Source organism: Grampus griseus (assembly GCF_964374135.1).
Source record: "Grampus griseus genome assembly, chromosome: 3".
Taxonomy (NCBI): Eukaryota; Metazoa; Chordata; class Mammalia; order Artiodactyla; family Delphinidae; genus Grampus; species Grampus griseus.
The window spans coordinates 4,109,195-4,123,310 of NC_139019.1; the positions used below are offsets into that span (position 1 = coordinate 4,109,195).

The 14,116-nt window shown below is 50.0% G+C and overlaps 1 protein-coding gene across 2 annotated transcripts in view; it reads left to right on the forward strand.

Moving 5' to 3' along the window:
- ADAMTS16 (ADAM metallopeptidase with thrombospondin type 1 motif 16) overlaps positions 1-14,116 on the forward strand; it is a gene marked incomplete at both ends in the record, with an annotated part of 153,754 nt that overhangs the window by 128,571 nt on the left and 11,067 nt on the right. For both annotated transcript variants that reach the window (XM_082652312.1, XM_082652313.1), the window contains 2 exons: positions 11,760-11,961; positions 12,068-12,262. In XM_082652312.1, coding sequence (XP_082508438.1) covers positions 11,760-11,961; positions 12,068-12,262 — 397 coding nt within the window. The remainder of the gene's footprint in view (positions 1-11,759; positions 11,962-12,067; positions 12,263-14,116) is intronic.

Below are 14,116 nucleotides of genomic sequence, written 5' to 3' on the forward strand. Positions count from 1 at the left end.
CCTCCCTGGCATTGTTAAATGTGTGGGTGTGTGAGTGTGTTAATCTGCATAAGCATTTGGAAGAGCTTGGGGCACAAAGCAGGCATCATATTTGCGTAGAAAGGGACCCAGAGTGTGTCTAGGTCCTGAAGCTGGACTCTGGGCTCGAACCGTGGTCCACACCGCTTGTAAGACCTTCCTGAGCTTCACCTCCATCCTCTTGGAAATGGAATAAAGAATAGCACCCACCTCACTGGAGCTCAGAACAGCTAGGAGTTCACAGCTTTCCAGAGCCTGGCTTGGCTGTACCTTCGCTGAAGCACTGGCCGTCCACTTGCCCCTTCTTGCCACATATGAAGCCATCTGCTTTTGGCCTTATCCTCTCTTTAAGATTTACAACTCTTCTGCTAGAACTTCAAGATTTAGCATGTGGGACTGGGTGTTTTTATTGTTAACTTCTGTCTCCCACAATATCCCACTCCTCCCAGTAATCTGCTTTGGCTGCACTCAAGCTAGGTCTAAACCTCCGACACACCGACTTTATAAAGCCATTCTGGCCATTGTAAAAATACCCACCGCTTCCTGGTTTCTGCAGATGTGTGCAATCCTATTCCTCCTAAGTGGAGCTGGTTAAGTTTGGGGCTGGCAAACTATGGTCCCGGGGCCACGTGGAGCCCACCACCCGATTCTGTAAATAAGGTTTTATTGGAACACTTCTTGCCCATTCATTTACACGCTGCCTCTGTCTGCCTTCTCCCTGCCAGGGCGAGGTTGAGAATTTAAAATTGTGTGGCCACCAGCCTAACATACATATCTGGCTCTTTAGTAAAACGTTTGCCAACTCCTGGGCTAGATGAAAGCATTTTTTCAGCAAAACAAGTGTCTTAATAGAAAATGGTGACTCTATTATCTGTCACCCATTTTCAGGGCAAAATTAGTGTTAATGTTATCACAGCGACATAGTCCGACACCAGCATCTCACCCTGCAACCTCAGAAGCTTCCGGATGGGTTTCCACCACCCGTCTAGCTCCCCGTCTCTTGTCCATTCTGCAAGGGCCAGGCTCTTTGTCAAATACAAACCCGACATAGACACTCTGCTCCGTCAAGCCTGCCATGCCCCTCCATTGCCGTGTGCCTGGAACCCAGATCCCATTGTGTGGCCCCAGGATCCTCAGGGCCAGTCCCATCAAGTGCTCCGTCCTCTTGATCCCCGATCCTTGGTTACTAGGGCTTCTTGCCTCGCCTCCACCGGCCCTCCCACCTTGGCTTTCTGCAGCATCTATCTTAATGCTCACCCCTCTTAGGGTGTGTGTGTCCATCCCTTTTCACAGTTATTCTTGAAGACCCACCAGATCCAGGATCGAGTCTGGCTGAACCACACGCCCATGTGCATGGCCCGTGGGCTGCATGTCCGTGTTTGTTAAAAGGTGACCTGCATTCACTGTGTCACTTCGGCAAAGGGAATGCATGGAGTGGTGTGAAAGTGTTCCACGCAACATGTGTCAGGGGAATGTGAAGCTGGGAAACCACAAGTGACCTTGTGAGTCTGCAGTCAGGCTCTGGAGAAGAAGCAGGACCTGAGGTCAATTTTCCTGGGATGTGAGAAAGTTGCCAAAAGATGCCTCTGAGGGGTCACAATGTCCTAGTCATGTTTCATGGGTGAGGAGTATTTCCTGACGTTGTTTGCTTGATGATGGCAGTGGACACATTCCTCGCTCAGTGAGGGTGAGACGTAGCCTACAGACGCTTAGGAATTATTGCTTCTTATGGCTGTTTGGTCCCAATTTCCTCTCTCCTTTTCTTCACTCTTGTCCTTTGTATGAGGAGCAGAGGTTCAGGGGGAACACTCCCATCAGAACGAAGCCTACAGACCTTTCCTTCTTGCTACTTCCTCTTTATCACAGAACAGTCTCTCTCATTCCTTTAAAATGTGGAATTCTCATCGAGATTTGATTCTTGCCCTCCTTGCATTGTGATTTCTCCTGTTGAGCCCTGTCAGAAAGGAGCTAACTGAAGAGAAACACCAGGCTGGGAGAAGGAGTGAGTGAGCCTCATGGTGCAGGCTTAATTAGTACTCTGGACTTAGTACTCTATACTTAGTACTCTGTGCCTAGTGCTCTATACCTAGTACCCTGCACCTAGTACTCTATACTTAGCACTCTGCACCTAATACTCTATACCTAGAACTCTGTGCCTAGTACTCTGTGCTTAGTACTCTATACCTAGTACCCTGCACCTAGTACTCTGTGCCTAGTACTCTATACCTAGTATTCTGTGCCTAGTACTATGTGCTTAGTACTCTATACCTAGTACCCTGCACCTAGTACTCTATACCTAGTACTCTATACCTAGTACCCTGCACCTAGTACTCTATACCTAGTACTCTGTGCCTAGTACTCTATACCTAGTACCCTGTACCTAGTACTCTATACTTAGTACTCTGCACCTGGTACTCTATACCTAGTACTCTGCACCTAGAACTCTATACTTGGTACTCTACACCTAGTATTCTGAACAATCAGTATCTGGGGGGGGAAGAGAAGGAGCACAGCAATGCAGCAGGTTCACCTGGGTGATGAACTGTGTATTCTAGGAAATGGAGCTGACAAGGACTTCAGATAGTGAAGGAAGCACATTCATGTTAGCAATGAAACTAATTTTTCCTAGTCTCAGAATGGAGATTGGCTTTTATCAGACCAAACCCAGGAGCAAGGGGCCAATGTAGAGTCCATTCAGATGAGAAATGACAAAAATCTTGTACTAGTCTGGGTCCTCAGAAAAACAGAACCAGTAGGGTGTGTGTGTGCGTGTGTGTGTGTGTGTGTGTGTGTGTGTGTGTGTGTGCGTGTGTGTATGTGTGTGGAGAGAGAAATTTTAAGAAATCAACTGATGTAGTTGTAGAGGCTGGCACATCCCAAATCTGGAGACCCAGCAAAGGGTCAGTGCCATGGTTCAAGTCCAAAGGTCGTCTGCTGGCAGAATGTTCTCTTCTTCTGGGGAACCTCAGTCTTTTGCTATTAAGGACTTCAACTGATTGGGTGAGACCCACCCACATTATGGAGAGCGATCTGCTTCACTCAAAGCCTACAGAGTTAAATGCTTACTTCATCTAAAAAACACCTCCCCAGAAACATCTAGAATAATGTTTGAGCAGATATCTGGGTTCCATTACCCGGTCAAGTTGACACATAAAATGAGCCATCATAGACCTGGATTTTGTCAGATGTGCAGGAGGGAGCAGTTTTGCTGGAGAAGAGGGAAGTAGAATCTATGATTTGGGGAGATGCAGGAAGGGTGGAGGATGGAAGCCAGGAGGGGTTCCACCCCCTGAAAGGGCATGCAGGGCAGAGGAGTGAAGGTGGGGACTGTCGTCTCCGGGTGGCCATTGCACCTCAGGTGGAGATGCTCTGTGGTGGAGATGCAGGGCTTTATATAGGTGAGGCGCTTATGGGGGATTTGGGGGCTCTCACCAGAAGGAAAAGATGCTCTCCTTCAGCCCTCTGAAAAAAACAGTAAATTAAAGGAAACTCATTTAAAAATAACATACATACACATACACCTTGAACCTTTATTTTCACTTAAAATACATACATGCACCCATTTGCTAATTTTTTTTTTTTTTTTTTTTTTGGCTGCATTGGGTCTTCGTTGCTGCATGCGGCCTTTCTCTAGTTGCGGTGAGCAGGGGTTACTTTTCGTTGCGGTGTGCGGGCTTCTCATTGCAGTCGCTTCTCTTGTTGTGGAGCACGGGCTCTAGGCTTACCGGCTCAATAGTTGTGACTCATGGGCTCTAGAGCACAGGTTCAGTAGTTGTGGCGCACGGGCTTAGTTGCTCCACGGCATGTGGGATCTTCCCGGACCAGGGCTCGAACCCATGTCCCCTGCATTGGCAGGCGGATTTCTTAACCACTGTACCACCAGGGAAGCCCCCTGCTAATTCTTTTAGTTATAGCCAAAGCTTATTTTGAGTAGGAAGATGCCTATTAAAGATCTAAGTTGATTACTTGCATAAAATATGCCCAATACCCATGATGTTCAGTATGAGTTTCTTGACAGAAGGCTGAAACTCGTCCTATTCATCCAGGTGCAAAATCATCTTAAATCTTTCATTTTTTCTTCATAGTTTACTTTTCTCTCAGCCACACCTAAGCTGAGAGCAATTCCATTTAATGACTGATCTCTACTGAGTCATTCCAAAGATTCAACTTGGTTTTCATAGAAGCAAGTGTCTCGTTTTCCATGCTCATGTCCCATTGAGCTACACCAAACTAATTATATTACACAATTCCTATAACAAGTTCAGCTGGCAGAGGCAGATTTGAGGGCAGGCTCAGCGGCTTCCCCGTGTGCCCACTGTCGCCAGGTGGTAGCAGAAGGATGTTGACAATGTGGACAAGGCTGGCTTTTCACCCCACCTGGCACTCAGCATGGTGTGGGCAGTGGCCTGGGGGTTTTGCCAATGGAGAGGCCCAACTGTCTGACAGGTCAGTTCAGAGTAGAGAGCTGCTCCTGAGGCTAGAAATGAACCCATGGCAGGAAGGCATTCATCCAGGTGGTGGTTCAGAGAAGAACAGATGTAGAGAATCCCTAGGACAGGCACTAATGGGGGAGGATCCCCCTGCTCTGTTCTCCTGGGGGCAGACATTGGAGGAGTCTCACATAGGAAGTTATATTGGTCCTTCCCAGTGGAAAACCAGTTGACTCCCTAGAGGGCAGGGTGGTAGAAGAGGGGTCTTTATAACCTAAATGGTGTCCTCAGCTATGAATGCAATCATTGTCACGACCTGCCATGCCCAAGCGAAATGTACATTACCGAAGACCTTGCACCCCATGAAGCCATCCTTGGGTAGGAACTGCATCTCCCCAGCTGTCAAGCTGTGTTGTTTGGGAGGATTGGAAGAGTGTCAGCACTGGACCTGTTTACCTTTACTTCTCAGAGCTCATCATTTTGAGGTGGGAAGGGCCAGCGCAGGAGGAAGCAGCTCTGGTCCATCCCAGCTCCTCAGCCACTTTGGTGTTGGGGGGTCTTTCTTCCTGAAGGAGCCTAAGCCTGCATGAATTGCACTCCCGGAAGCTCGGGCGCTGGGTCTGGGGCCAGGCACCTGCTCCAGATCAGTCTTTAAAGCCAGGAGGGCTGTGCAGAGCAGGGGCAGCTGGACCAGGGGGCTGCTGGGCGATGGGGTTGCCTGGGTGGGCTTTTCACATTTGCCTATGACAGGGAGTGAAGGATGATGCCTCCTGCAGAAGAACCCACTCACCAGGCTTTTCCCCTGATGCTTTAATGGCACATCTCAGTTCTTATAATCGTTAAAAATAACATCAGTACAACTTTAATACAAAGGAGGGAGCAAAGGCACTTACCACCTTAAAGAGCCAGAGCCCTGGACTCTCCTGAGGAGCAGGTGTCCCATTTCTCAGAGTGTGTTCCCAACCCTGATGGTCATCTCGGCCACCAGGCTGGGGAAAGAGGGCTTTGTAAAAATTCAGATTTTTGACCCTCAACCCCAGATTTGTGATTCCTGCAGAATGGAGGAGAGGCCAGGGATGTGCAGATGCTTGAGGGGCCCGCCATGCAGCTGTGGTTGGGGAAACATGGTCTCAGCCCCAGGCTAGGTCACAGGGTCCTCTCAGCCCCTTGGTGCCATCCTTGGGCACGAGAATTGGAGATGTTAAACTGGTTAAAGTGGAGGGAGGTACCGCCTACCCAGTCATTACTCAATTTCAGTTGCAACTTGGCGTAGATTGCTAACTCGCCTACCTGTGTGCAGTTACCACCTGAGTTTTTTTTTTTTATCCCATAGCAGAGGGGTTTGTGATACAAAGAGTTGGGTACTGAGTGGATGTAAAAGAGGAGTGAGAGGGGGTTGCCTTCCCCACGTTGAACTCTGATGATGGGAAAGATGTTTATTCTTTCCAGAGCGGGGATGAGTCCTGAGGACAGTGCTGTGGGGGTTCCCTGCATCCTCTTTGCATCTTCCACTCCCTCTGTGACTGTCTTTGCTTCTTGGGCTGCCATTTCCCCATCCGTAAAACACAACCAGAAAAGCAGACCATTTCTGCAGTCCTTCCCAGCTCTACTGGTCAGCCTCTTTTTTTCCAATTTTCCATGGAAACCAGATGGAGGAGCAGCCCCACAAAGAACCAGCCCTTCATTGTCCCTCAGAATCTAAGGACTTCCCTTTCACCTTCTATGAGCTGAGGGTTTTCATTTGAGCTAATGGGATGCACACACCCTCCGTGATCTGCAGAGAAGAACCTTCAGATGAAGGATTTTTGCTGAAACAGGGAATTATTGGGGCTGTCTGCAACAGCGAGGTAGGTTTCTTTCACCTGTGTGTCCCTCATAATTCCATTTCCCTGCCTCCCATGTGTAAATGAATCCTACTGATTCTTCTCAAGATAACATCCGATGACAGGACAATGAGACAGGAAAATCTGGTAAAAAATTAATAAAAATCTCCATGTCTTTGGCTTCTCACAGTCCATAAAATTAACACCCACCACACCTCCTTTATGGGGAGCTTTTGATGTCCTGCAGTTTGGCTCGATGTGAGTCAGCAAAGAAATGCCGCATTTAAAGCCGAAAATTTACAGTCCTGTGTCTGGCTCGTTATAAATCTCTCCTTCAGTTTCACATCAAACAAAGTAGTTTAACTTTCGAGGCTGAACAAAATGAAGTCACTGTCAAGCTGCAGGCTTCCAAGTGCTGATGGCAAGAGCTTGGCTTCCCGATCCAGGTCCCCTGTTTCCTGAAGTCTGGCCCCGTCCTTGCCAACCAGTGGTCAGCCATGGACTTTCCCTTCTGAGGTGATGGTGGAGGCCAGTCCCCAGCATTGCTTCTAGAAGAATGCGTCCAGCAGACAGTCGGAGGGTTCAGAACATCCCTGCAAACAGGCTGTGGTGGAGGGGGATGCATGTGTGTCCGGCGTGTTGCTGTCACTTCTAATGCACTTACTACTGGACCCCGGGAGGATTTGCTCCAGACGTTAGAGTGTAAGCACAGAGCGCAAGCTGTTTGTCCAGGAACTCTGCCCCACCGACACCGTTCACTTACACATTTGGTTACCAAGATCGTTGGCCCTCTCAGAGCTGGATTTCTGCCCTGGAACTTGCCTGGAGTGCAGCTGGCATCCTACGATGCTGATGAAACATCCTTAGACATAGACCAATAATTCCCCAGTCAGCAGATGGACCAGGCCAGCTAATGGCCTGTGCGTGGCCCGCTGCCAGATGGGCTCAGGAATCAGCTTCTCTCCCTCCTCGTCCTCCCAAGACCTCTGATCCCGGCTGCTGTGCTTTCCGCTCACAGCCTGCCTGTCCTCTTTAAGTTAACTTCTTAGCTGGCTTTTTTTTTTTTTTTTCCCCTGTGGCTAAGGCAGATTTTTCAAACTGTCATCTGTTTATTGTTGGATGTGCACTGTTACCTTGGAAACAGTTCATTTAGATGAAAAGCGTGGTAAATCTCAGATCACCTATACATGTGACGGGGCTGTAGTTTCATACAAAGACAAGATCCTTCTGTCTTCAAATCCCACACGCTGCCCTGCCCGTAGGGCCGCAGTGGCGTCTGTCATAGGCCCTGGGCCACTGAGTGTGGAGCCTGTGAATGTCTGTGTTTATAGTCACAGAGGATTTTAAAGATGATGTCGGAAAGTAAAAGTGGGCGATTTGATTAAGTACAGCCTACCTGAAGGTTGTGCTGGATACACTAGCACGTGAAGGTCGTGACTGACCGATGTGGGAGACACCTTGTAATCGGAGCTGTGTCTGAATGTTGTCCTTCACCCTGTCCAGCTCGCACCTCCCTGGAACTAAATCCAGCTGTGAACGTGGCCTTCTCTAGGTTCAGGCTGTGACCCGGGTTCTGCCCCGTCATGACTCCTTGTGTTTATTGAGTTAATGAAAGACCGCTCCGCAGAAGATCAGAAGTTATTCCTCAAAATGGAATTGGCTTAGTGCTTCATCTTGAAACTTTGAAGAGAACAGAAGAAGAAACTGAAACCGAATTCCAAACTGAAGGGAACAGCTCCTAATGCTGAATCCGTGACAGCCCTGGGCTGGCTGTGGGTGATGGTCCGCTGTGAGCCTCAGGCGCTGGTCCCCACCGAGGGTGGCCTCTGAGCCTGAGTGGCAGTTACAGCACCGTGCCTGCCTGGCGGGGGAGGGGATGGTGCTTCATGACAACGTATTTCACTAAACCAAATACCCTTGTTGGGAATTTGTATTTTCAAAGGAAACATTAAATAACCAAAACCAAAACGTTATTATTATTTTTTTTTATGAGGAGGTGAAAGTCATTTTCTGATAAACAAATAATTACTGTTGACAATTAGGGATGTTGAATATGGAACAGATGGTGCCAGGAAATTCTGCCCAAACTGTTGAGTGACAACCATAAATTCCACCACCTCTCCTGGCAGCACTGAGGGCTGTAAGGGTGAGCCCCAGGGGAGCCCTCAGCCAGGGCAAGTACTGTGGTGGCCGCGTAGCTGAGTCCTCCAGATCCTGCCGGGGAAACATGACTGATTTGGGTTATACCATCCACCTGCTTTGTTCCAGATGGCAAACTTGAAAAACCAGAACAAAGCAGGACAGGTATGGCCACTGGTAGCTACCCAACACACCTTGTTCTGCTCATGGAACCCTCAGACGTCAGCACAGAAGCTTGCATGGATTTTGACTCTTTCATAAGCTGAAATCAAGACATTTCCCCAGAGCTCTTCCTGTGAAACAAAGCAGACACTTGGCATTTCCAGATGCTGTGTGAACGATCTTTGCTCAGGACCACTTCTTAATGATGTGCAGAAGAGAAGGGCAGAGAGTGGACCAACCCAGTTGGAACAGCTTAAGATGGTGGAGATAGAGGACTTAACTCAGGGGTGTGAAAAGCCTTGGAGGAGCCAAGACGCCTTTGCACACCAATTACAGTTTATGAGGCTGCGGGGTTGAGAGAGCAAACTTAAGAAGTGGGAGGAAACATAAAAACAACAGAAAAGCAATGGAGAAGATCCAAATGCAGACTCATCACAGCCAGGAGGCCAAAGCCCATGTTTCATAAGGGTTAGGCATAATTTCCGTGGTTTAACATGATATTAAAGAATGCTAATCTTGTTGACATTGAAAAATGGAAGCATTTCCACGGTTGATAGAGAACAGTTCCTACAAACCTGACATAGTTTATTATTATATGAGTAAAACTTTGCATTCTTTTTAAATAATTTTCTTAGAAATATAATAGAGTCTGTTCATGAGAAACACTTGGTATAAAATAGTTCAAGGCTTCTACAAACAAAAATAGGTAAAAATATCATGGTACACCTCAGGGTAAAGGCACCAGGTGATACTGCAGGGCTGCTGAGAGCCCAGGCATGGCAGGGGGCAGATCATTTCCACTTCCCATCCAGGGGAACTTTCACAGGAGTCCAAAATCTGGCTCTAAAATGATTTGGGTCACAGACCCCTTTGAGAACTTGAGGAAACATGCTGGTGGTTTGCTCAGCAATCTTGGAGGCATGGTCCACCTAGGACTTGCAGGATTTCAGGTGTCTGTGGATCCCCTGGTCCTTTATGCCTTTATTTCCTTATTTAGATATCATCTACTCAGTCTGGTACTGCAAAATATTACAGACTCTGGAAATATGTTCATGGAAGCTTTTCAGGGCAAGAAAAATGTTTGTTTTAGACACTGAGTTATAAAAATGTTGAATTTAAAAGTTGCTCATACTTCCCTCAATCATGTTAAAAAATAACATATATTTACACACACACACACACACACACACACACACACACACACACAGAAAGCACCTGAATCAAAGGTGAGGAGCTAATGAGGAATCATTGTCCCCGGGAGGAGGGATGGTGAGTACTTTCCTCCTCCCTTGCTGTGTTTCTCCCCACGTAACCCGGTGCACACACTCTGTCCTCACAGAATCTCTCCTGTTGGTACAGCATCTCTGAGAGGCCCCTAGTGAGCTCTCGGCCAGGCTTTCTGGACACTGCTTTGCGTCCTCAACCCAAGTGTGACTGTCCAGGCACCCTGTGTGGGGAGAGGATGGAGGCCACCAAGACAAAGGAGAACCAGGCATCTTCACAAATCCTGTCTTCCCTCCAGATTCAAGAGGAAATCTTGTTCTATCAGTTCACACTCAGAAATGCTGTGGAACAGGACATAAGTTTTCTGCTCGGGACCCTTGGGCCCTCCTAGACTTGGCCGAGGCAGAGCCTCATGACAGCTTCCTGGGCCCTGCTGTCCCTCGAGGCCCCATCACACTGACAGCTGGACACATCGCCGGACCCTGCTCCACCTGCAGGGGTCACGCTGCTCTGTCTGAGGGAAGGAGATCACGGCTTTTCCTTTCCCCTTGGGGATGATTTTTGACCACCACCGACACGGAGCCCCATGGGCCCTGAGTTTTCTGTAGAATTTTCAAATGTTGCTTACACGGCCTGAACAGGGAGACAAATATGAGTGGAAATCAAGTCCTCTTAGAGTCCAAATGGCAAATGGCCGTCTCCCCGGGACCCAAGGACCTCCATCCAAATGGGTACTCCTTACTGGACCACATCTCACCTCCCGGCTCTCCCGCCCCAGACGGGCCCCACCCTGGCTGTGCCCTCAGCCCTCCTGCGGGTGGACTTGTGCAAAGTTTTGGGGACACATGCAGGCTTATCTGAGAGCAAATGGTGATGCCACGGGGCTGAGCTGGACCCAACCTCCCCACCTCCATCATCTGCCGACATGCCTGTCGACAAAGAATGATTTTACAGTCAGAAGAGAGAGAAACAGGGCTGCTTCGAGAAACATCCTCGAGCATCAGCAGCTGCTAACAAATTGAAAGAAAGATGAGCAGACATTATAGGTCTCCTGCTGGAAGTCATCACTTTTAAAGTAATCACACAAAACAAACAAACAGACAAAAAACTCGCATCTGACAAAGGCATTAGATCCACCTAAATTACAGGAAGTGCAGAGGAGCATACTAAGTGATACCACAGAGATGTAACTTGCAAAGTCCTGAAATCAGCAAAAAAAAAAAAAAAAAAAAGGAGACGCAGTAAGGTATGCAATCTTTCTGTAACAGATAAATGGAATAGAAAAATAAATGAGATTACAGAAGAACCTACAGACTAAAAGAGAAGAAAGACACATCAACCAATTGCAAACTATGAGCTTTATTTAGATTCTGACTCTGACGAGCAATGAAATTTTGACATTGACGACATACTTGGGAATGGAACGCTGAATATTTAATGACATTAAGGGATTATCGTTAAAAATTTTAGATGTCACAATGGCATTGTGGTTATGTTGAAAAATCTAAGACTCCTTATCTTTTAGAGATGTGAATTGAAATATTAATATGTCTAGACTTTGCTTCAAAATGCTATAGGGATGGGGGCATAAACTGATCATCTTTGGAGCTGAGTGGACTCGGAGGGCCTTTATTTTTGTACAAGTTTGAAATTTTCTTTAGAAAAAAGTTTTCTAAAGAAAAAAACTTTCTTTAGAAAAAAGGGAACAGACACACTGTTGAGGGGAGTTATTTCCAAGTACAAGTGAACCCGAAAGCCAAGGGAGGGGAAGCATGACCACCAGGAATGCTAATCGTGGAAGTTAGAAGGGGTAGGGGCTCAGGGAGACTGCCTGGCAACTGAAAATAACTGTGCACCTATAGACAGTAGGTGGGAAATGATGCAGGTCGATGCCCGCACAGACACGGCCCTCCTCTCTGGAGAGCTGGCACTGTCCCTCACTGTGGGTCTCTCTGTCCCCCAGGTGGTCCGTGGGGAACTGGAGCGCCTGCAGCCGGACGTGCAGTGGAGGCACCCAGAGCCGGCCCGTACAGTGCACGCGGCGGGCACACTACAAATCGGAGCGGGTCTCCGCCAGCCTGTGTCCGCAGCCCATGCCCTCCAGCCGACAGGCCTGCCAGCCTCAGAGCTGCCCACCCGCGTGGAGCACCGGGCCCTGGGCGGAGGTAATGGGGCAGGACCAGCGTACGGGGACGGCGGGGCCCCTCCTAGGCAACGTGGGGCTGGAGTCTTACCAGGCCTTGCAGGAGCTGACGCGCTCTTCCCGTGCAGTGCTCTCGAACCTGCGGGAAGGGGTGGAGGAAGAGGTCCGTGGCCTGTAAGAACACCAACCCCTCGGCCAGGGCGCAGCTGCTGCCCGACGCTGTCTGCACCTCGGAGCCCAAGCCCAGGACTCACGAGGCCTGTCTGCTCAGGCGCTGCCACAAGCACAAGAAGCTGCAGTGGCTTGTATCCGCCTGGTCCCAGGTAGGTGCACTGGTCCCAGGTGGGTGCACTGGTCTCACCTGGGTGCACTGATCCCAGGTGGGTGCACTGATTCCAAGTAGGTGCACTAGCCCCAGATAAGTGCACCTGATTCCAGGTAGGTGCACCTGATTCCAGGTAGGTGCACTGATCCCAGGTGGGTGCACTGATTCCAGGTCGGTGCACTAGCCCCAGATAGGTGCACCTAATTCCAGGTAGGTGTGCCGGTCCCAGGTGGGTGTACCTGGTCCAAGGCAGGTGCACTAGTTCCAGGCAGGTGCACTAGTTTGAGGTAGGTGCACTGGTCCCAGGTAGCTGCACTGATCCCAGGTGGGTGCACTGGCCCCAGGTAAGTGCACTGGTCCCAGGTGGGTGTACCTGGTCCCAGGTACGTGCACTGATCCCAAGGGGTTGCACTAGTCCCAGGTAATTGCACTGGCCCCAGGTAGGTGCACTGGTCCCAGGTAGCTGCACTGATCCCAGGTGGGTGTACCTGGTCCCAGGCAGGTGCACTAGTTCCAGGCAGGTGCATTAGTTCCAGGTACGTACACTGGTCCCAGGTAGGTGCACTGGCCCCAGGTAGGTGCATTTGGTCCCAGGTGGGTGCACTGGCCCCAGTTGGGTTCACTGATCCCAGTTGGGTACACTGATCCCAGGTAGGTGTGCCGGGTCCCAGGTGGGTGCACTGGTCCAGGTAGGTGCTCCAGGTCCCAGGTGGGTGCACCAGGTCCAGATGAAACTGGGTCGACCAGCTCCTGCCTTGGGGCTGCCTCTCATCTGGTCTCTCTGCTTCCACTTCTTCTCTGCTTCTTCTGCCCCCGAGTCTCTGATCCCTGCGCATAGCCCAGTATTCAGTCCTCCCTCCTGGCACGCACTCGTTGGAGTGTCCTTCGGCTTTCTCATCACACCCCTGGCGTACCTCACCCAGGTCATCCACGCGCTCATCACTCCCTCGTGTTGAGCAGCGGTTGAGTGGGTGAACGGGGGCAGGTGTGAGGGGAGGGGTGTTCATTGCCCTGACCATGGGGTGGGGGCACCCACTGCACCCCAGAACACCTGCAGCCACTTCTCTGGCCATGCTTAGGTAGTAGAGCAGGTGGATGACCTCAGGAGACAGAGGACCCGTTCCCTGAGAGGAATGTGCATAGGCAGGCTTCTCATTTGGGGAAGAGACTGCTTGTGCTGGGTTTGCTCAATGCCTTGTGCTGCTGAAGGCTGGGAAGCCCCTGATCTGCACTGTCGGGGGACTGTCCCAAGCCCTGCTCCTCTGAGACCAACATTTGGAAACATGAGTTTGGAGTGTTAAAGGTTTTGTGCCTCGCTTTGGCCCAAGTTGGGGCCGGACATCCTGCTGGGGAGCAGACAGAGCTGCCCAGCCCCGTGCCCGGGAGGGGACATCGGGAGGCCATGCCAGGCCCCTGCCCAGGTGCAGCGAGCCCAAGGGTTGCCTGAGCGGCCTGTGAGAGGCTCCTTCAGAGAGGTGTGCATCACTCAGAGGCACGGGGGTCAGTAAAGCACAGCGGACATCAGAAAGCCAGCCGCCCAGAGAGCAGCAGCCGCCGCCACCCTCGGGAGCTCGCCTGTGATCCCAGCTGCGGGGCTGCCTTTCTAGAGCGGACATGAAGAGAAAGGCCCCAGCTCCCGGATCCCGCGCCCTCAGGGGCAGACTCAGGGCCACAGCCCCCGTACCCACACCTCCAATGGCAACCTGCTCAGGAGGGAGGAATGAATCAATAAAGGGATGGTGTGCCGAGCAGGGCATTTAACCCGGGTGAGACAACACTTCCATTTGCCACTGAAAACTAAAAACATCATCACTCTTGGATAAAACCTGTTTCTGCTAAGGTAGAATTCCTG